This window comes from Macaca nemestrina, chromosome 7 (genome assembly GCF_043159975.1).
Source record: "Macaca nemestrina isolate mMacNem1 chromosome 7, mMacNem.hap1, whole genome shotgun sequence".
NCBI classification, from domain to species: Eukaryota; Metazoa; Chordata; class Mammalia; order Primates; family Cercopithecidae; genus Macaca; species Macaca nemestrina.
In genome coordinates this window covers 142917506-142941152 of record NC_092131.1, presented here as the reverse complement: position 1 = coordinate 142941152, position 23647 = coordinate 142917506, and the positions used below count along the sequence as shown (strand labels likewise).

The 23647-nt window shown below is 42.5% G+C and overlaps 2 protein-coding genes and 1 non-coding gene across 3 annotated transcripts in view; 1 reads left to right on the top strand and 2 right to left on the bottom strand.

Moving 5' to 3' along the window:
- The window catches only part of LOC105489507 (myosin IE), a 239949-nt gene that overhangs the window by 63985 nt on the left and 152317 nt on the right, over positions 1–23647 (bottom strand). Inside the window, exons 10-16 of the mRNA XM_011754342.3 lie at positions 18299–18495; positions 15204–15284; positions 14788–14874; positions 11088–11174; positions 9438–9605; positions 6128–6213; positions 3039–3120 (exon numbers count right to left, since the gene is read on the bottom strand). Of these exons, the coding sequence (XP_011752644.1) occupies positions 3039–3120; positions 6128–6213; positions 9438–9605; positions 11088–11174; positions 14788–14874; positions 15204–15284; positions 18299–18495 (788 nt within the window). The remainder of the gene's footprint in view (positions 1–3038; positions 3121–6127; positions 6214–9437; positions 9606–11087; positions 11175–14787; positions 14875–15203; positions 15285–18298; positions 18496–23647) is intronic.
- On the top strand, positions 7596–9346 carry LOC105489495 (lactate dehydrogenase A like 6B). Its single transcript, XM_011754322.3, has one exon. The coding sequence runs from the start codon at positions 7695–7697 to the stop codon at positions 8838–8840; it is 1146 nt and encodes a 381-aa protein (XP_011752624.2). The 5' UTR covers positions 7596–7694; the 3' UTR covers positions 8841–9346.
- Positions 13237–13377, bottom strand: LOC112428726 (U4 spliceosomal RNA). Its single transcript, XR_003020773.2, has one exon. It is a non-coding gene; the product is annotated as a U4 spliceosomal RNA (small nuclear RNA).

The following is a 23647-nucleotide window of genomic DNA, read 5'->3' as shown; positions in this document are numbered from 1 at the left end:
AGAGATGGGGTTTCACCATGTTGGCCAGACTGGCCTGAAATGATCCACCCACATTGGCCTCCCAAAGTGCTAGGTGGCCATGAGCCACCGTGCCCGGCCTGCATTATACTTTATAGTAGAGTATCCCGAATCTGAAAAGCTGAAATCCAAAATGCTCCAAAATTTGAAACTTTTTGAGCACCAACATGATGCTCAAAGGAAATGCTCGTTGGAGCATTTCAGGATTTGGGATGCTCAACCTGTACTGGTCCCTTCCAGACACAACAATATCGAATTAAGTAAAACCTCAAAATCAAGTGCTATTAAATATTACTATATTTATACTTTTATTTATAATCAAGATAATAAGAGTTCCCATCAAATGAATATTAGTTAAATCCTGCAAATCAGTTTACATCTTTAAATAATTACAAGATAATGAAATATATAACACTACGATGACCTTGAACACCAGTTTAATTTTTTTTTCAAGGAACTCAGAACCCTTTTAAATGCTTATGCCTCAGGGATATTGTTAAGACGACAGTGATGTCTGCAAAATACTGTGGATATGGAATGTATCGGAGATTGGGCCATGGCTTTGTAGCTGTAAGAGGTACTGGGAGAAACTTTTATTCCTATGTGGAGGCAGACAGCCAGGCAGACAGAGGTCACAACATCCACCGAGGAGAGTGTGCCTGGAGGTGGGAAAACATGCTGTACTCTCTTTAGGTAAACTGGCTGACTTCAGCTTGACCTCCCTAGAAAAGGGCCTGAGACTTGTAAACCTAAACATTTTGGAAACACCCCACACAATGATGGCACTTTGAACCTTCAACCAGACAAGCATATGAAGGAAAAGAAAGGGGACAAATCTTCAAGGAGGAAAAAAGTGTCCCTACCCTTGCTCTCCTTTTTATAGAGAATAATCCAGATCACTTGAAAATGAGTCATCATAACCTGGATGATCCGGGCCCCTTGGATCTGAATGTGACAGTCTTATGACTCGATTTTCCAGCCCAGAGTTAATCCTTATCCAGCACTTTGCAGTAAAGGCATGAGTCAGAAACTTCACACAGACAGTAATATATGGGCCTCATGAGAATTTCATCTGTTTTCTGCCTTCAGCTTTCTGCTCCAGTGAGCCTAACCCAGTGGCTGTCCTGGGGCTACTAAATTTCTCTAGTTCTTTCAATATGATGTTCTTGACACTCAGAGGGCTCTACCCTACAGCTGAAAGCCCAGGTTGGACTCAGTTGCTTGCAGCACCTGTAATCCCAGCACTTTGGGAGGCTGAGGCGGGAGGATTGCTTGAGCCCAGGAGTTCAAGACCAGCCTGGGTGACATTGTGAGAACCCAACTTTACAAAAAAGGAAAAAGCAACAATTAAGCAGAGACCAACAACGGTGATATAGGAATGGGGCTAAAGGGGAAGAATGTAGTCAGAGCACATATATACATCTTGTGTTCAGTATGCCTTAGGCACTGCGTTACATGCTTCCAATGAATTACGAAGCTGAAGCATCACAGTAATCTCTTAAGATAGACACCAATATCTCCATTTTACAGGGAAGCGGTGAGGGCACTGAGAGCATAAGTAACACCTTGGCAAGCACACAGCGAGGAAAAGCCAGAGCTGAGATTCAAACACAGGCAAGCAAACTCAAAGCCCTGCTGTCACTCAACCATTCCTTTGATTGAAAAACTGAGGAAGTATTTAGCTGGTATAATTTTTTTAAAAAATTCTTCTTAACCAGCATGATTTTTAAAAATAGCTTAGTGAATATTTCTTAGAGTTACAAGATTAAGTGTGTGTGACACAATGACAAAAACAAATTTTTTTTTTTTTTTTTTTTTGAGATAGGGTCTCGTTCTGTCCCCCAGACTGGGGCAATCACAGCTCACTGTAGCTTTGACTTCCTTGACTAAAGTGATTCTCCTGCCTCAGCCTCCCAAGTAGCTAAGAGCATAGATGTGAGCCACCACACCTAATTTTTATTTTTAGTAGAGATGGGGTTCTCATTATGTCGCACAGGTTGGTCTCAAACTCCTGGGATCAAGGAATCCTCCCTCCTTGGCCTCCAAAAGTGTTGGGATTACAGGCCTGAACCACTACATGTGGCTGACACAGACCTTTTTTTTTTTTGAGACAGAGTTTCACTCTTCTTGCCCAAGCTGGAGTGCAATGGCGCTATCTTGGCTCACTGCAACCTCTGCCTCCCGGGCTCAAGTGATTCTCCTGCCTCAGCCTCCTGAGTAGCTGGGATTACAGGCGCCCACCACCACGCTTGGCTAATTTTGTATTTTTAGTAGAGACAGGGTTTCTCCTCTCCATGTTGGTCAGGCTGGTCTTGAATTCCCGACCTCAGGTGATCCGCCTGCCTCGGCCTCCCAAAGTGCTGGGATTACAGGCATGAGCCACTGCGCCCAGCCCACAAACTCTTAATTCAGAGTGTAATTAGGGACAACGAATTTTGCCACACAATGGCTCAGGTACCACAGAACCCTGCCTACTTCCTGAGAAACACTGTAAGATTTCCTTCAGACTTTGAGACACCATGTGGCCAGATGTGTCTTCAATTCCCAGCAAGGAAAGGCCTGCAGGGCCCAGTGAGGAGGGACGCATAAATTGCCCCTAAAAGACCAAGTAGAATTTCTGGCAAGTAACGTTCCATAACTGGCAGGTTTTTGGGCTTGGCCTGGAAAACTGTTATCAATATCCAAAACATGGCTCCGAACCACAACATTTCCCTGATAGTTTAACATAAATTCTTCCAGATTCTGTATAAAGCCATTTTCTCTTAGAAAGTTGCTGATTATCAGCTGCTGACTATTAAGCTATGAGGTACTTAAACCATTTAAGATTTTGGTACAGCCAAGTCAAATTCAGCTTGCGTCCTGGAACCTTTTAACAAGCAGCGACATTACTTCTGAGCATCTTCTGTAACCATCTCCTCACATCTCGCTGACCTCGTATCCTGGCCCAGGGGTGCAGTTCCTGACTCCTAGGAAGCCCTAGCCCTTTTAAGAATCTATAAATTTCCTAAAATAGAACTAACCTTTATTTTGCTTCCGGCAGTAGTTGGGCGCCCTTTCTTGTCAGCTTGCAGATTTTCCGGAAATAAAGACTTTATGAAAGGCCTGGAAAAGGAGAAAGAGAATGAATTAGCAATCTGTAAGTACCTTGGGGTCTGAAAGCCTGCCTTTTTAGAGGATGGGGTGGAGGGCCGTCCCCAGGCACATAACCTTGGCTACAGAAAAGCCATCTGACTCACAGCGCAGGCCATCAAGATGTGACTTGGGGAAATGAACGATGGACGAAAGACATGAAAGGAAAGAATTCTAAGATATAAACAACTTGGAATCAAAGACTGCAAAATAAATTTTAAAACGTTGCTTTCCAACGTCCCTAGTCACAGGAATTGAGGTATATCTTGACAGTAGAACATAACGGAGGGAGGTCAGCAGGGGATTTCAGGTTTTCGTTTTCTTTTGTTTTTGAGACAAGGTCTCGCTCTGTTGCCCAGGCCGGACTGCAGGGGTTCAATCATGGCTCACTGCAGCCTCGACCTCCCAGGCTCAAGCCATCTTCCCACCTCAGCCTCCTGAGTGACTGGGACTATAGGCAGGTGCCACCACATCCAGCTAATTCTTGTATTTTCTATAGAGATGGGTTTTGCCATGTTTCCCAGGCTGGTCTCAAACAACTGGGCTCAAGAGGTGTTACTGCCTCAGCCTCTGGAAGTGTTGGGACTACAGGCGTGAGGCACTGCGCCTGGCCAGCATGTGTTTGTTAACACAAGCAAGCTAGACCAGAACTCAGGGAATTATATGAAATATCTGGATTCAGTGCAGATGCTGCTTTGCTCTAGAGCAGTTTCTGAGCCTGGGCACCACTGGTATCTGCGGCTGAATAATTCTTTGTTGGGGGCTAAGGAGGGGGCCTCTTCTACATATTGTGGGATATTTAGCAGCATCCATGGTCTCTGTTCACCAGATGCCAGTAGCACACTCCTCCCAGCTCTACACAGAAAACCCTGACAAACTGCTTTTGAGTATGAGCAATTTTAAGTGGAGCAGTAACAAATCACAAGCACTCTGCCTCCTGAATATACTTTCTTTTTTTTTTTTTTTTTTTTTTTTGAGACAAAGTCTCACTCTATCGCCAGGCTGGAGTGCAGTGGCGTGATCTTGGCTCACTGCAACCTCTGCCTCCCGGGTGCAAGAGATTCTCCTGCCTCAACCTCCTGAGTAGCTGGGACTACAAGCGCACACCATCACACACAGCTAATTTTTGTATTATTAGTAGAGACAGGGTTTCACCATGTTGGCCAGGATGGTCTCGATTTCTTGACCTCGTGATCCACCTGCCCTGGCCTCCCAAAGTGCTGTGATTACAGGTGTGAGCCACCGTGCCCGGCCTGTATATACTTTCATTAGTGGTGTTATTTGAGCTGCATGTGTTTTCACGTCTGCCTCACTAGCAATAGGACAGGGACAATGCCTTCCTCATCTTAGTGTCCCTGGTGTGTCTGAAGCATAGCATGGTACACAGTTGGTCCATAATATATATTTGCTGACTAGGTGAATGACGGGATCCACGTAAATTAGCAATCTGACATTCAAATTCAAACTCACTTCCTCCTCAATGACTTTTTGGGCATCTTGAATGTTCCAGGAAGTCTCCCCAGCAATCTACTTTTAACTTGACCAGACACGACTACAGATTTTGACATCAAATGTGTTTATAAAATAATAGGCCATGTCTATATGACAGCAGTTTATATGGAAGCAATAATAGCTCTTAAACTTGGCAGGAATTTTAATAAGTTTTTAAAAACAATCTCTGGAAGCAAGTCTGCACCTGACTGCCATAAAACCCACAAGCCAGGAGTTGTGGCTTACCTAACCATCTCAGAGAAGAACCGATCGATTTTGTATGTTGTGAATAAAAAGAAATGCAAAATCTCAAAAATGGTGGTGTGACTGCAAAGAAGGGCAGAGATGGAGAGCAGAGGGTGAGGAGGGGCAGGGAGCGACAGAGAGAGAATTAAATGGAGCAGAACAGCTGTCCAGGGCCTGAAAAGGAAACTCTTGCTTTGCTTTCATTGCAGTCAGTCCTTTATTAGGAAATTATCAGGCTCGCTGCTGTTGATTAGAGGAACTGGCCTTGCTGTTGTGACAGCTTAAGTAATAGAGACCAGAAGGGCAGCTCTTACTTGAAATAAGCTCTAGAAATTGTTAGATCTGGCATGCATGGGCCTTGCCTTGCAAGCATGGACCTGCTCATGTAAATTACATCTTCTTATGTGTTATCCAGGATCTTGAGAACCTTTTCAGGGAAGAGGGGAGGAAGGCAGAGGTGGTCCTGACAGTTCTAGCAGTGTGCAAGGGGGATACCCCCACTGTTCTACCCCTATAGCTGAAACAGGGTCTTGGGAGTTAAAATGGATCTCTGAGTCACCCCTTCTTTAGTTGTCCCTCCCAGACTTCTCAAGCCATTTCTTAAGTACTTCAGGGACTCTGGTTAATGTGGGTCTTGCTAAGCCATTAAGCATCTTTAAAAATTCAAAGACCATGAAGAAGAGTTGAAGGGCAAAATGTCATAGAACCAGACTGTTCCACTCTTAAATGGTCAGAAATGGCCATCCCAATCCAAAGCCAGTGGACTCACTTCTCCCTGATAATAGTATTGAAAGGTAGAAAGTCTGATGCCCTCAAGGACCTGTAGATGGCACTTGGAATTTGGGTGCATGAAGTGTTAGGGACATAAAAGGGACAGACTGATATAGAGAAAAGAAAGCTATTTTGAGACACCAAATAGATCAATAATAATCCAGACCCAATAGCACGAAGGAACAAAATCCTAACCACTAAACATCACAGGTGTTTTGTTTTGTTTTTGTTTTTTCTTTATTAGAGACACGGTGTTCCTATGTTGCCTGGCTGGAGGGCAGTGGCTATTCATAGGAGTGATCATAGCTCACTGCAGCCTCAAACTCCTAGGATCAAGTGATCCTCCTGCCTCAGCCTCCCGAGTTGCTGGGACTATAGGAGCACACTACCACACCCAGCTCATAAGTTTGTTTTCATATTGAAAATTTCATCAAACCTATATCCCCTGTCAGCTATGGCAAAACATACTTACAGCTCACTGCTCTGCATAAGCTCGATGAGATCCATAAAAAGCACATCCCGGTTCCTTTCACAAAAGCCATCCATGTCATAGGATACCTGGCCAAGAACGGAAAGAAATCTAATTTCATTGAACAAAATGTAATTTCATCGAACAAAATGTGATTCATTGAACAAAATCGTTTATTTAACAAAAAATCTAATTTCACCAAACAAAAAACCCAAGTTGCCATGGCTATCCTCACCACAACGTGTGGATTTCCAGATGTTGCATTTGGGATTTCATTGTGCACTGTCACAGGAAGGTTGTGCATGTCTTACTTGTTAGCTGACTTAGCGGGGATGACCTGCAGATGCTGATGAGTATCTGCCTGCCTGGATGGCCCAGGTGATCCATAATCAGAACTCCAGCTCTCAAGGCCCCATACCCCTTTTTCAGTGGATTCATAGGGGTGTCTAAATGACAAACTCAATTCTTTCCTAAATTTTAGCTAAGACAGAGCAAAAGTGAAGCCCCTCATGCTCAGTAATTCATTGCAATGAGCCATGTCATCTGAGGCTTTGCAATTTCCCCCAGAAGCAGTATCAAATTTGCACCAATCTGGCCAGAAACTCATGCTCAGATACTCTGTTTAACAAGAGGTCAGCTGGGATGATGGATGAGACCAGGGGATTTCCATAGGACCAGGAAGTCCCCAAGACCATGACCTCAAATTACTTTTTTATCATCTGCAGCCCCACACAGCCTGGCACCCACTAGGCACCCAATACTCATGAGTTGTATGAGAACAAACACCAAAAGTGAACTCTGGGCCTTGATTTATACTCCCAGTCGGCATGAGGAGACAAGGAATGCCAGTCTGTGATTCCAGCAAGAGGCAAGACGAAAATCTATTTCTTCAGCAGCTAATATATGTAGCAGGGTGATTCATGTTCCAAAAATATGCAGTAGTATGGTGAGATTTAGTGCTGGAGTGACTCCCAGCTGGCCCCTACCCTGCTCAAGCTTCAGTTGACTGTCCCAGTGCGGGTCCTGGCCAGGACTGGCACCAAGGCAGCGGGATCCTTTCAAAATAGGCCTCCAGCGCCATAGACCAGAAAGCAGGAGCCCACTTCTCGGACACTGGGAGATGGTGCAGGCAGCCACCGGTACGCAACGCACAGCGCCCTATCCTTCCCGGCAGGGTCATGGTTCAGAAAACGTAACCTTATTTTCATCTGTAGATAATAGAAGCATTTTTCCTTGGCACTCATACTAAAAATAAAAAACTAGTAATCCCAGGGATCTGGGTTAGCTTCTTCAGCATGTCAACTATTGATGAGAACACTCTTTGTAAAACGAACTCCAGAAATCACTTGCTAGAGAAGCAGCCCTTCACTGCCTTAGTCTGAGCACCCACGGAAAGCACGTGTCGGAGACGCTGGAAAGGCCCGCGCAGCCGCAGTAGAGGGCCAGGAGGCGGGTCATGCGCACCCGCAGTAGAGGGCTGAAGGTCCTGCCAACGGCTCTCTTGGTGTCTCAACGTTCTGGTCAGCAGCTTTTTGCCGTTTCTCTCTCTCCACTTCTTGAGCGAGCAGCCATGAGTTGGACTGTGCCTCTTGTGCGGGCCAGCCAGAGAGTGAGCTCGGTGGGAGCGAATTTCCTGTGCCTGAAGATGGCCCTGTGTCCCCGTCAGGCAGCGCGCATCCCACTCAAGGGCGCCTGGCGCTTCACCTCCGTGAGCAAGATGGCGACTGTGAAGAGTGAGCTTATTGAGCGCTTCACTTCTGAGGAGCCCGTTCATCACAGTAAGGTCTCCATCATAGGAACTGGATCGGTGGGCATGGCCTGCGCTATCAGCATCTTATTAAAAGGCTTGATCGATGAACTTGCCCTTGTGGATCTTGATGAAGGCAAACTGAAGGGTGAGACGATGGATCTTCAACATGGCAGCTCTTTCACGAAAATGCCAAATATTGTTTGTAGCAAAGATTACTTTGTCACCGCAAACTCCAACCTAGTGATTATCACAGCAGGTGCACGCCAAGAAAAGGGAGAAACGCGCCTTAATTTAGTGCAGCGAAATGTGGCCCTCTTCAAGTTAATGATTTCCAATATTGTCCAGCATAGTCCCCACTGCAAACTGATTATTGTTTCCAATCCAGTGGATATCTTAAGTTATGTAGCTTGGAAGCTGAGTGCATTTCCCAAAAACCGTGTTATTGGAAGCGGCTGTAACCTGGATACTGCTCGTTTTCGTTTCTTGATTGGACAAAAGCTTGGTATCCATTCTGAAAGCTGCCATGGATGGATCCTCGGAGAGCACGGAGACTCGAGTGTTCCTGTGTGGAGTGGAGTGAACATAGCTGGTGTCCCTTTGAAGGACCTGAACTCTGATATAGGAACTGATAAAGATCCTGAGCAATGGAAAAATGTCCACGAAGAAGTGATTGCTACTGCCTATGAGATTATTAAAATGAAAGGTTATACTTCTTGGGCCATTGGCCTATCTGTGGCTGATTTAACAGAAAGTATTTTGAAGAATCTTAGGAGAACACATCCAGTTTCCACCATAATTAAGGGCCTCTATGGAATAGATGAAGAAGTATTCCTCAGTATTCCTTGTATCCTGGGAGAGAATGGTATTACCCATCTTATAAAGATAAAGCTGACCCCTGAAGAAGAGGACCGTCTGAAAAAAAGTGCAAAAACACTTTGGGAAATTCAGAAGGAGCTCAAGATTTAAAGTTGTCTAAAACTACCATTCCGAAATTATTGAAGAGATCACAGATACAGGATTATATAATGAAATTTTGAATAAACTTGAATTCCTAAAAGACGGAAACAGGAAAGTAGGTAGAGTGACTTTCCTATTTATTTAGTCCTCCAGTTCTTTTATTTAGCATCCATGTGCTGGATGATACTTATTTACAATTCCTAAGTGTTTTTGGTACCTCTGATGTAACAGCACTTGCCTTGTTATATACATGTTGTTAGCATTTGGTTCCCAAAAAGTAGGATGTAGGTATTTATTGTGTTCTAGAAATTCTGAGTCTTTTCATTAGATATATGCTATTTCTTTCATTCTTGCTGTCTTACACCTATGTTCATTAATACGCTGTAAAGTAGTAGCTTCTTCTACAGTATAAAAATAAAAGTATGTACATACAAAAAAAATATGCAGTAGTATATACAATCTTTTGTTTTGCTTCTTTTGATAGTCAATAAGTTCTATTTGTTGAATGAATAAAATACGGCGAGGCATATGATTTGCTTCATGAGAAACCGGATCACAGACCCAAAAGCTTAAAACAATATCCATTAAAATGAATATTGGCCATACCTTCCCAGCATAATGATGAATGATGAAGCCTTGGTTCCAACTGTTGAAGTGCTCATGACTCCCAATCTGCATCTGAAGTTTCTGGAGCAGTGTCTGATCTGCCCCCTCACCCACCGCATGCATCGTGGCGCACACATCATCCAGGATGCTCATGATACCAGGAGGGTTCTGATAGGAGCAAGAAGGCAAGGCCCTAGTCACTGACCTCTCCAAAACAGACAATGCTTATCAGGTCCTTTCTTAGGGAAGGAAACAGCTCCCCAGACTTAAGATACCATCTTGAAAGTCAGTCTTCCCCTTCAGGCAAGAATGCAATTAATAGTCCCAAATGGGAAGTCACCACTTAGATCTAAAGAGGGAGGAAACTCCATTTTCCAAAAAGCTGTTTAACTCCCTGAAGTTTTATCCAACAGTCATGCACAGATCATTATCTGCTCACTCATATTCATGCCAAATTGACTTAAGAATCCAAAAGTAAAATAAAAACATTTTCCTTTGACCTAATCTATTTCTTAATGTTCTCTTTCAGCATGTTACCCATATAGGCATCATTTATATAGTTATTTAGTGTACACACTCTATAATGCATTTCCTTTTTCACACAGCACTATTTTATAAGCATTCCTCATGTTTTACATATTCTTCATACTTCCTATTTTAATGGCTATATTTCTCATTTGTTTAATAACTAAGTTGTCTGGCTGGGCATGGTGGCTCATGCATGTAATCCCAGCACTTTGGGAGGCCGAGGTGGGTGGATCATGAGGTCTGGAGTTCGAGACCAGCCTGGCCAACTGGCCAACATGGTAAAACCCCTGGGCAACAGAGCGAGATGCCTCTCAAAATAAATAAATAAATAAATAAATAAGTTGTCTACGGATGTTTTCACTGTTTCCAGTGTTTGGCATATATATATATATATATATTCCTATAGAGATATTTGTTCTGTATCACTTTTCTTTTATTTTGAATCATCTTTTTTTCTTTTGAGACAGGGTCTTGTCTTGCTCTGTCACCCAGGCTGGAGTGCAGTGGCACAATCTCAGCTCACCACAGCCTCAACCTCCCAGGCTCAAGCGATCCTCCCACCTCAGCCTCCAGAGTAGCTAGGACCACAGGTGCGTGCCACCATGCCTGGCTAATTTTTGTATTTAGCTAATACAATTTTTGTATTAGCTAAATTTTGTGTTTGGAAACAGGGTTTCACCATGTTGCTGGGGCTGGTCTTGAACCCCTGTGCTCAAGCGATCCACTTGCCTCGGCCTCCCAAAGTACTGGGATTACAGGCATGAGCCACCATGCCCAGCCTGAATCAGTCATTAAGGCTAAAGTCCTAGAAGTTGGACTAGAACACAGGGCCAGCTTTATGGCTCTTCACATGCTAAGTCATCGTGTGACAGCTGTCTTCTCTTAGAATCAGTAACAACTTCCATTTGTAAATTGACATTTTACTCATATCCACATGTTCATATTTACTGCCAGAATAAAGCCCTACTGTTTTCTTTTCACACATACAGAAAACTAATACAATTGCTCAAATTCTCTGCAAATCAGAGTTGTCACTTTGCCTGTTCTAAAACAACGACACAGAACAAAAACTCACTTAATGTAAACCTGTGAGCAGTGAAGACATACTAAACCAACACTTACCACTTTGTTCTCTATGAGGTCACATACAATTTTATTATTAAAGTACTCAATGGGTGTCCATCTTATTCCCTCTTGAACATATTCTTCCTGTAAGACAGAAACCAGGAACTCACATTATTTCCCAAATAGCAAGAGCTCTGCACGGACAGACCCTGAATGGACAAAAATTCCCATGAAAGAGAAAAGCCTAAATGTCCTTCAACAAATACCAGGAACTTTAATTTCTTATTTTCTAAGAGGTAACAGGAAAGGAACACTTTATGACTTGGTGATTTTTATGTTTAGTTTGAACCCTATGAAATTGTTGCCACACAATTGTTTCTGGCCAACGAAAACTGCAATTTAGTAGCACCGAACTCATAAATCCAGTTACAAAAAAAAATCACAAAACTTAAAATTTAACATAGGGCTGGGCGCAGTGGCTCACATCTGTAATCCCAGCACTTTGGAAGGCCGAGGTGGGCGGATCACAAGGTCAGGAGTTCGAGACCATCCTGACCAACATGGTGAAACCGTCTCTACTAAAATTACAAAAAGTAGCTGGGTGTGGTGGGGTGCGCCTATAATCCCAGCTACTTGGGAGGCTGAGGCAGGAGAACTGCTTGAACCCAGGAGGTGGAGGTTGAAGTGAGCCGAGATCGCACCACGGCACTCCAGCCTGGGCGACAAAGTGAAACTCCATCTCAAAAATAAATAAATAAAAATTAAAATTAAATATAGGACAGGAGTAGATTAGCATCCAGGTACTTAATGGGAAGGTTCTTCAGTCTATCAGAGGCTCATTTAACTTGAAAACCATGACACTATCCTGGTTTTTTCTTCTTTCCTCACTGGTTTCACTTTGCCGGCTTCCTTTGCTAGCTCTTTCTTATTTCCAGAACTTTATATGTGGTGGAGTCTCAGGGGTCAATCTTTCAGCCTTCTTGTTTTCTCAGCCCTTCTTCTCTAGGTGATTTCTATCAATCCCATGGCTTTAAATACATCACCTACAGGCTAATGACCCCTGAATTGATTTCTCATCTATATCTCGCCACGGGGTTCCAGACTCAAATCCATTCTACAGACTGGAATCTTCGCTTGGATGTATAATAAATAGGCCTCTCCAACTTAACCTGTTTAGAGGAATTCTGATTCCATATTTCCCATGACCTCCAAACAACCCCTCTTCTCATCTCACCCTCCAGTAAATAGTGTCACCATCAGCCCTGTTATCCAGGGTATAAAGCTAAGAATCACCCATGATTGCTCCTTCTTTCTTGGCTATTGTTAATTATTTTGAGCAAGTCCCATTCTCTCACTCTCCAGATACTCCCTCTCACCACCTGGACTGCTACCATCGCCGTCTGAGTCTCTGCCACATCTAACGTAGTCTCCTGCAGTATCCCCATCACTGGTTTTTTAACTTCCATTCTAGTTTGCTTTCCCCTGCCTCACCCCACTCTATAAGCCTACAGAGCCAGAGTGACCCTTTCAAAAACACAAACAACAAATCAGATCATGTCACTCCTCCCTCAAAATTCTTCAATGGGTCCTCATTCCACTTACTATAACACCCAAAGTCTCAGCCATGCCCTACAATTTCCCATATGATCTAGCCCCTGCCTCCCCGCTCCCATCTCATTGGCTATTGCGCTCTTTCTTGGTGGTTTTACTCTGGCTACTCTAAGGGTTGGGGAAGGCTAGAGGTTCACGGGAAACCCATATGGAGACGACCAAACCAGTTTGGAGACTACTGCAGGAGACTGGGCTAGACGTGGTAGGGACTTAGATGGCAACATTAGCAATGGGTTTCATGTGAACCTCTAGCCTTCCCCACCCCTTAGAGTAGCTACAGTAAAACAACCAAGGGTGGGTTCCAGGGCAGAAGGTCACGTGAAACCCACTGGTATGGTGTTTCCTAAGCACAGGCATAAACACTTCCATAACTAAATGACCCCAAAACAGCCTTTGATGTATACAGTGGCTTGAATAGTATCCCCCCAAATTTCACATCCACCTGGAACCTTAGAATGTGAGGTTTGGAAGTAAGGTCTTTGTAAATGTAATTCACTAAGGACCCCACAGTAAGTCATCCTGGGTTTAGCGTGAACTCGAAATCCAAAAAAAATGGTGTCTTTCTTTTCTTTTTCTTTTTTTTTAAACAGTTCACTCTCCATAGAGACTGTCAAAAATCGTCAATGCCGACTATATTTCAAGTCGTCATGGCAGGGTATTGTGAAAAGTTTTCAATTAGCAATAATCATGCCTCAGATAAACCTCACTGGCTAAAATATTGCCATTGCACAAAGCTAAAATGGTATCTTCATAAAAGAAAAGAGACGGAGATTTGGATAGAGACACAGGGGGACATGGAAAAGGCTACGTGAAGACACAGGCAGAGATTGGAGTCAAACTGCCAGAAGCCAAGAAATGTCAGGAGCTACCAGAAACTAGAAGAGGAAGGATTCTCCCCTCTATCCTGAGAAGGAGTATGGCCCTGAGGACTTCCTGATTTCAGATTCTGGGCTCCAGAACTGGGAGGGAAGAAACTGCTACTGTTTCAAGTCACTCAATTTGTGCTGCTTTGTTATGGTGGCCCCAGGAATCCTAAACAATATGCTATCAGGAAACGATGGAAACTGCACCGAACTATTTATTTATTTATTTTTATTATTATTATTTTGAGACGAAGTCTCGCTCTGTTGCCCAGGCTGGAGTGCAGTGGCGCGATCTCAGCTCACTGCAAGCTCCGCCTCCCGGGTTCAAGCGATTCTCCTGCCTCAGCCTCCGGAGTAGCTGGGTCTACAGGCACGCACCACCATGCCTAGCTAATTTTTGTATTTTTAGTAGAGATGGGGTTTCATCATGTTGGCCAGGCTCGTCTCGAATTCCTGACCTCGAATAGTCTGCAGGTCTCGGCCTCCCAAAGTGCTGGGATTACAGGCGTGAGCCACTGCACCTGGCTACTATTTATTTTTGAAACAGAGTCTTGCTCTGTTGCCTAGGATGGAGTGCAGTGGTGTGATGATGTAAGTCTCGACCTCCTGGGCTCAAGCAATCCTTTCACTTCAGCCTCCAGAACAGCTGGGACGATAGGCTTATGCCACCACGTCCAGCTAATTGTTTTATTTTTTGTATGGATGGGGTCTCATTTTGTCCGGCAGGCTGGTCTTGAACTCCTGGACTCAAGCAATTCTCCCGACTTGGCCTCCCAGAGTGCTAGGGATTACAGGCATGAGCCACAGCACCCGACCTGCACCGAACTTTAGAAGAAACTACAGCAAGGCATGTTACCTCAGGTAAGTATTGAAATACCAGCTTTGTTAAAAATGCATGTATTGTTAGGGAAGATTGAGAATGGAGTAAATCTGAGAAAACCAAGTCTTTTATTTGGAACACAATATATGCCTCAGACAGTTGGGGCTGGAACTAGGCTCCCATTTCCCACGTGCTCAGTGAGTCAGTATAGTAAAAGCAGCCAGTCTTATGTCCAACGTCACAGCATCATTTGCTTAAAGAAGAAGGCAAATGCTGCAGATGGTATTTATATTTCATGGATTAAAATACCACAATGGCGTATGGTTTTTCTGCCTGACTTTATTAGGTGCGTTTCCTAATATAAGAGTGGAACCCAAATCTATTATCAAAAGACAGAAATCGATACCCTTGTAAACAAAATAAGTTATAAATAGAATAGGATGAAGGACGAGGGACTACTTACCTGTTCCGCCTTTAATGTCAGTTCAATAAAAATCTGCTGCAGTTTTTCATTAACAAAATTGATACAAAACTGTTCAAACCCATTTTTCTGGAAAAAAAAAAAGTTATTCACATGTAATTGTTTCACAAAATCATTTAAAAGTCATTTCTTGAGTGATTTATTGAAATGTCTTCATGTGAAAAGCTTTCATAGAAATGTTGGATGCATCAATAGAAAGAAGTTTATATTTAGGAGAAACTAATTTGGTAAAGGTACGTGAAGAACTCACAAAGGCCAAAATGAGCCTGAGTGGTATTTTTGTTGTGGTGGTGGTATATTTTCTGTTTTTTTGTGTTTGCATTGCCTAGAATTCTTTCTTGCAGGCCAGATGAAATATGCCACCCTCCTCAACCCCTACTTATTCAAACTGGCCTTACCTGGAATATTTCAAAGCCATAGATGTCTAGGACGCCAATGTTGTATTCTTCATGGTCTTTCTGCATGGCTTTATTGATCGACTAGAGAAAGTAAACAGCATGGCAGTGAACTCCTTTCCATTTATACTAAAAACGGGCATGCGTTGGGGAAAGGGAAGCTGGACTCTACATAGCAAACACTACTGCTTGGAGGAAACAGAGGATAACGTGAAGGCAGGAGACCTGCTGCATTAACAAACTCTCAGTGCAAAGGCAAGCGCTTTGGAAAACCACCAGGATTCAGAAAAGTGAGTACAGTAGAAACAAAAAATGTTTGCTTAATGATGATAACCATTAATTTCTGGCTGAGTCAGCTTTTTCAGGAGGTCTTAACAATTAGAAGAATATGTCATCTTGGATGATCGAAGTAAAACCTAGTTCACACAAAGAACCCACACTAAAGGATCCGTAATTGTCATTTCCATTGTCTTCCATTCACCAGTCATTTAATGATGACCCAACACAATATGCCAGGGATGCTAAGGACAAGACAATCCTTGTTCCCAGGAGCTTATAGAGAGCGTGAGCTATCTGCAGATAGTAACAATAGTCATTATCTCTGAATTGATAATAGAACCTGCTTACATCTATTGAAGATTCACCTCTGCCAGGGTTTGTTAAGTGCTCTTAATGTGTTGTTTCACTTAATTCCCATTTCAATTCTCAAAATGGCAGTGATACCATTATTTTCCCAATTTTCCACACACCAAGGCTTGCTTAAGGTTGTTCTATGTAAAAAGCAGGGTCTGGGACTAAATTTAAGCAGTATGATGCCTAAATCTGTGTTCTTAATCACTGTGAGAAGAGGCCAAGCAATTCATGGGAAGAGACTTAATGATAGCAGGGAAGGTTTGGATAGAGGGGTTGGTGGGGGATGCAGTGCGGGAGGAGTGAAGCAAAGAATTCTTTGAGGTGCTGAATACCTGGACGAATTCTGAAGTACCAGAGGTGTTTTCCAGGTAAACAAAATGATATATCATCTTTTGTGAGCAAATGAGTAATTATACACAACACATAGTCAGTGCCCAGTAAATCTCACCACAAATTAGGATCACTTGTATGAGTATTCATGTACTTTTACTACTTACAAAAAAACTGACAGATGACAGGAAGGAAGGTAGGTAGGAAGCCCAGTGCTGGAAGGTGCTCTGAACAAACAGACAAGATACGTGGATTCTAGTCCCAGGCTGCACTGCCCTCTTGCCGACTGGCCTTGGGTAAAACCACCATGGCTCAGGCCCTACATTCCCTTCTCAGTAAAACCAGGGATCTGAACAAGCTAACTGCATGACTTCTGTTTGGTATGACCCTGACCTTCCCAAGCAATTTTATACTTTAAATAGCCACTAGAACTACCTAGAATACTTCTCCTACCCTGTCCTGCCTGACCCTACTCTAACCACATTAACCGTACTTTAAGCCACATAGATGTTAGTGCCTGGAATCAAATACAGATCTTTTGGATCGAATGGCCCCCTGTTGTCCCTTGACTAGGGTCCTTCTAGTTTGAATATATAAACATCAAAGGAGCAAACTAGCTAGGAATCTAGGGCCTCCTAGATCGATCACATAATAATGGAGTGACCTTGGGCAAATTCCTTAATCAATCTATGCCTCCCTTAGTTTATCTGTAAAGCAGAGATCATAATACCTAAGTCACAGGGTTGTTGTGACAATTAAGTGAGGGTTTTTTCTCTTTAAAATACTTAGTATCTGGGCGCTTATATAGTTAGTGCTATATAACTGCCTGGTATTATTATTTTACCATTTAGAGGCTACAGTGATTAACACAAGATTGTTACTGGCAGCGCTACACTGCTGAAAGACTAATTGTCAGAATATATATGTGATATACATACATAAATATATATTCATATGTAAGAGTGTGTATATATACATACACACACACATATAATTATACCATAACCAAAAATATCTAATAGTTTCAAAATACATGCAGAAAGTTTTTGATATTCCTCCCTCCCAAAGGTGAAGCCTCATTCCCCTCCCCTTAAGTGTGGACGTTCCTTAGTGACTTGCTTCTAATAAACAGAACGTGGCAGAGTGACAATACTTGAGTCCAAGATCAGGACATAAAAGACTGGCTTCTTGCTCACGCTGTCTTTCAGATCACTCACTCTGGGGAAAACCAACCATCATGTTATGAGGATATTCAAGGAGAGGTCCACGAAGCAAGGGACTGAGACCTCCTGCCAACAGCCACACGGGCAATCCATCTTTCAGCCATATCTTCCAACCCTAGTCAAGCCTTCAGACAACCACAGTTCCAATCAGCATGAACCACCAAGCTCAGCCGATCCCAAATATCTGACCCTCAGAAACTGAGAAAACAAGCACTTATGGTTTCAAGTCGCTAGGTTTTGGGTTAATTTGTAACACAGAAGTATGTGGAAAACATATTCCTAAATCTTTAGGCCCACAAATCAAGAAAGGCCCATGAACGTGGGTCTCCTCTTTTTCTGGTCTCTACTCCTAGCTTTACTGAATATTTTGTCCAGAAGAAACTTGTTACCATATTAGATTTAGCTAAGGTATCTTGTTGGGCAGTTCTAGAAGGAAATGCAGGATTCAGTGATTGCAGAGTGAGAGGACAGAAAGCGAAGTAAAGTAATGGGTGAAAGGAAGGAGCCAGAACAGGAACACAAAACCATTAGTCATTTTACTTTTTTTTTTTTTTTTTTTTTTTTTTGGAGATAGGATCTCACTCTGCCCCCCAGGCTGCAGTACAGTGGCACAATTTCGGCTCACTGCAGCCTTGACCTCCCAGGCTCAAGTGATCTTCCCACCTCAGCCTCCTGAGTAGCTGGGACCACAGGCACCTGCCACCACACCTGGTTAATTTTTGTGTTTTTTGTAGAGACGGGGTCTCACCACGTTGCAGAGGCTGGTCTCAAACTCCTGGGCTGCAGCGATCCTCCCAGCTTGGCCTCTCAGAGTTCTGGGATTACAGGTGTGAGCCACCGCGCCCAGCCTACTAGTTTGACTCTTTATAGCTAAGATATGAAGCATCACCAACATCAACTTGTGTTACTTACATCTACCAAGAAATCAAAAACCCGGGAGTGCAGGGCCTTGGCGAGCGCATCCCGGGTGTAACAGGCCTGCTCCACATTGAGGGTCACGTGGATGGATTCGGATTTGCCTCCCCACTTGCTATCCATCTGCCGGCTTGTTAGCTTTTCTTTCAACCGGTCCTGGTTTATCCCTAGCAGATATGCAGGAAAAGCTAAAACTGTAGAACATAAAACAAAACATGACAATCTTTCAGAATTGGGACACTTCCAATTCATCTCACAAACATATGGAGGCACTTATGTGCACATGCACATGTGTATACATAGAAGGCACAGTCACAGGCCCCAAGAGCTTATGTTCTAGTGAAGGCTGCTTATCAGTAACCCCACACACATCCATCTCCTTTGTTCTTCCCAATTGTTTTATTACATGAGTCAATTCCTACGATGACTGAGACTTCCAATAATACAAATCAGGGATCCAAGAAGGATGGCAAACCTATCCCTCCTACCGAGATCACAGTTAAATGCCTAACATGGACATCTCTCCAAGCTTCCAGCAAGACAGCCCGGAAGGAACTCAATCAAGAAACATTTCTTTGGCTTCAAATATTGTTTTCTTCCTTTTTAGTACAATGTTTTCATAGCATCATTTTTGAAGCACCTGATATTACTGAACTAATAATTACCATGTTTACTAATCCCATGTTTATTGAGTATTTAGCACGTGTAGGGTTACTAAAGAGGGAGGAAAGAATAGAAAATATGTAAGAAATCTTGAAAGCAATCTAGACGAGGCAAAAAATAGTTTGCCAAATAAAGAACCCTTGGAAAAGCTGAATATGTAACACAGACAGACAAGATGTGGAGAAATTAGAACAGGAAGATATTACTACTTGCTGGGGTAGTCAAGAGATTTGAGCTGGGTGTAAAGGATAAATAGGATTTGTACAGATGCAGAGAGGAGAAGGGAGTGTACCAAGGGGAGGAAGCAGAAGTGTGGGAGACATGATAGAGACGAGACGCGGGCTACGGTGTGTGGACTAGCACTGGCTGCCGCTGAAAGTTCAGGTCAGATTAAAAAGGTTAGGACAGATTCCAATGCTGGCGGTCCTTGCATGGTATGATATATTTGGGCTGGAGGCAAAAGGGGGCCTGATGGCTAATAAAGAGGGGCATTATAAGAAGATTCCTCTGAGGGTAGCATATAGAGTGAAATGAAGGGGATGTTCATATCCTGCCCTAATGTCACATAGTATGGTAGTTTGTGGTCTTTGCATAGAAAAACAGAGAATTCCATAGCTCAACATCTTGTTTCAGACCATGAAACTTAACTAAGGAGGGCTAGTGATATAAATGGGGTTTTCCTGATTTCTGGGCAGAACGTTCTCATATAAATAAATGACACCATTCTTCGACATGAAAGAATGCTCAGATTTTTCCAATATGAATGAAAGATTTTTATAGATGCAATGGAAATTTTGAACTTGGCTATGAGTTTTCTTTTTTTGCATAATGCTTCACCAAAATTATCTGATAAAAGAATTTTGTTAAAGGCCTTATGATAATGCTAAAAAATCACAAGCCTCCCAATAAAAGATAATCTGTTTGAATTTCACAGATGGTGTTAGAATATAACGAGCTGACATTTCTCAGTGTACACCTTCCAATGAGAATAAGTCAGTGAATACATTTTGAAAACGTATAATGCCAGAACAAGACATTTATCCTCTATATGAGTGTTTCATAAAAATGCTTTGAGCAATAGAAGGGCTTCCTTTTAGAAAAGACATGTAAACAAAATCAAATGCACTGATCTGAAAATGGCCATTGTACTTAGTTTTAGTGTTAAACACATGTCTAGGAATCTGGGTGTGTCTTCCAGTGAACTAAAACTTCCTGTGCACAGAGTAAGGACAGATGACATTCATAAATCAGATTGCACCCATGTCGGGTTGTTGTGAGAATCAACAGACGTTTACCAACATATCCAACATATAAGAAGCCCTCACTAAGGGAAGAGTATCCTGTTGGTTTTATTATCAGAGTGATATCTCACTTGATGCAGTGGACATCATCCTCAGCAGTTTACAGGACAGTCACAAGAGCTCCTCTCATTGTTTATAGGAACTATACAGTGAATAGGTTCATAAAATGAATAATTAGCCTCAATCTCTCTGTTTTGTAAATATGGCTTTCTCCTAAGCCCTAACCACGTTCCCACATGGTTAAAATATTTGACTAAGATGTTTATGCCATTATCTTTATGACCTTTGCTAAAGAGATACAACAATAAGGGCTAAGATGAGAGTCCCGGAGACAAAAGAGCGAGAAGGGACGACAAAGACACACGCTCTACTTCCATCTTGTGGTCCTTTTCTGCAGAAGAGGGCATGGAGAGCCGCAAGCACTCACAACACAAGGAATGGAACTGGGCCAAGAATCACAGTCACAAGCTTAGGGAAATAGCGAAGGACACTAGAGCGGAAATACAGCGCTTGGCTTGAAAAAGAATCCATGCCATGTTTTTCAAACTTTTATGGCCTCATATTTTCTTCAGTGCCTGCCCTAATGCTGAAATTACAGGGCTGCTAATATTGGCTTTCTTCAGGCTGTGAGTTTCCATGAGGCAGTTGTGAGTGTGTCTGGACAGGAGTGTCAGTATGGAAGCTTGGAGAACTGGAGAGGGAGAGGGAGGGAGAAAGCAATGATTAATTTTAAAATGTGGGTGTGTAACTCTGATATAGTTAATCAGAGTCATGGAAAACATAGAAGAACCTGCTAAAAAGAAGTATTTCCACACATTTAAATAATGAAGATAGATTACTATTACTGCATTAAAGTGTAAAGCAAAGTTAGGTTTAATTTTTCCACCTAAATTTGAAATATAGGGAATAGAGAAACACCAAAAAGATGTAGCAAAAATAAAATTCAATTTTTACAAATTTAAAAGACTCAGCATAGTAAAAAAAGGTTTGTCTGTCCTTGGTGTTGAGTTTCTGTGCTTTGTAATCCGTGAATAATAATGGGGTAAAGGAGGGGCGCTATCAACTCTACTTTTCCTCCCCACTGTTATCAAAATAGTGACTTGTTCTTTCGTTAAAATTCTTAGGTTAATTTGGTATGTAATACCTGCCACCTCACTGCATTGCTGTTGGACAGGTACACATGTGCCTAAGGTGAGGTTTGTTTGGCTTCACAGCAACATAAAGATTTCACCAAGGAAATGCTACACTTCCATTAGTCTAAGGACAGGTAAAAACAAAGCTTGTTTGGCCAGGCGTGGTGGCTCACGCCTCTAATCACCACACTTTGGGAGGCCGAGGCAGGCAGATCATCTGAGGTCAGGAGTTTGAGACCAGCCTGGTCAACAAGGTGAAACCCCATCTCTACTAAAAATACAAAAGTTAGCCAGGCGTGGTGGTGCGCACCTGTAATCCCAGCTACTTGGGAGGCTGAGACAGGTGAACTGCTTGAACCCAAGAGGTGGAGATTGCAGTGAGCCGAGATAGCGCCACTGCACTCCAGCCTGGGTGACAGAGAAAGACTCTCTCTCAAAACAAAAATAAAAAACAATAACAAAAAAAGCTTGTTGTTATTAATATGGCTATTTTGCTTTAGTAGGCCAGTTCTGATGAAAATCTTACCTTTTTTTTTCCACACTGCAATAGCTAGAGAAAGTCTGCTTTTTTCTATTTTAAAGGCATGGACTACCATTTCCCTCTACTTCATAGATATACTAAAATATGAGAAAGACAGAAACCAAGGCTACTCATTTCAGTAGTGTTCATTCAGTCTTGTAACAGCAGATCAGAAACCATATTAATGTCCAACAACAGATAATTGGTTCAATAAAGAAATAAAAGTGTAGCCAATGAATGGAATGCTATGCAGCTATAAAAATGATGGCCAGGTGCGGTGGCTCAAGCCTGGACTCCCAGCACTTTGGGAGGCCAAGGTGGGAGGATGACTTAAGGTCAGGAATTTGAGACCAGCCCCGGCAACTAAGCAAGACCCCATCTCTCTTAAAAAAATAAAAAATAAAAAATAAAGCTCCTTATGAATTGGTATAGAATAATCTCATATATATATATGAGATTTTACATATACATATGATTTTATATATACATATATATACATATAAAATTTTTTCCCAGGAATCACTGGAAGATAATATAATTATATATATATTTATATATTTTTTATATATATAATTTTTTGTTTCCCTTTTTGAGATGGAGACTCGCTCTGTTGCCCAGGGTTCAAGCGATTCTCCCGCCTCAGCCTCCGGAGTAGCTGGAAGTACAGATGTACGTCATCAGGAAACCTGGCTAATTTTTGCATTTTTGGTAGAGACAGGATTTTACCATGTTGGCCAGGCTGGTTTCAAACTCCTGACCTCAGGAGATCCACTGCCTCGGCCTCCTAAAGTGCTGGTATTACAGGCATGAGCCTCCATGCCTAGACTAAGACACATGTTAAGTGAAAAAGCAACTGTAGAACATTGTGGTATAAGCCCCCATTATTGCACAAAAGTGGGGAAAAAAGAGTGGTTGTGTGTAGTTGTTCCGAAACACACATCCTTTAAAGGGAACACAAGAGACTGGGAACCTTGGTTACCTCTGACGAGGGGAACAAGTGGACTAGAAAAGGTACAGAAGGGAGAACATACACTGCATATCCCCTCGAGCCACGTTAATGTATTACCAAATGAACAAAACCCCAAATCAAGGGAAATTATTGGGGGGGGAGGCCCATTTCCTAGACCTCTCTGGCTTCCATCTCAGCCTTTTCCGATCTCTATGCCTCCATCGCCTCTGGTCAGGGAATTTCATGGGCAGTTGCCAGTGCTGAGCCTTACCCATCTGGCTGAGAAGACTACTAACTCTGGACATCAATGTGCAATAAAACACTTCTTGCTTCAGACATCTAGGGAACTGTTTGCTGTCTCAGTGTCATGATTTTGTTGTCAAGCATAAAGAGGCAGTAAATTATTTTACTATCCAAGAAGGCAAAAGAAATCCAGTCTACTTCAACAGAAACTACCACCAAACCAACACTGTTACCATTAAAAGGCCAAGTGTTAATGATCCTACTGGAAACATATGTGCATTTGTTAAATGTCAAGGATAATGTACACAAAGTTTAGAAACACAGTTATCATTATTATGATTATTAGGTCATGTTTTCAGACTTTATGGACACCCTGTATATTTAAGGTTTTCTACTCCCTTCCCTGGTAAACATAATTCATCTTTTTCTTTATCAGATAGACATCAGAAGTTAGCAGAACTTCCCTCTTTTATCAGAAAAGAAAATAAAAATATAAAAAAAGAACCTTATTTGGAATGGAAATATCCCTACTGCATT

What these genes read in the sequence shown, in the direction of transcription:
- LOC105489495 (XM_011754322.3), top strand. Translation starts at nt 7,695, where the DNA reads ATGAGTTGGACTGTGCCTCTTGTGCGGGCCAGCCAGAGAGTGAGCTCG.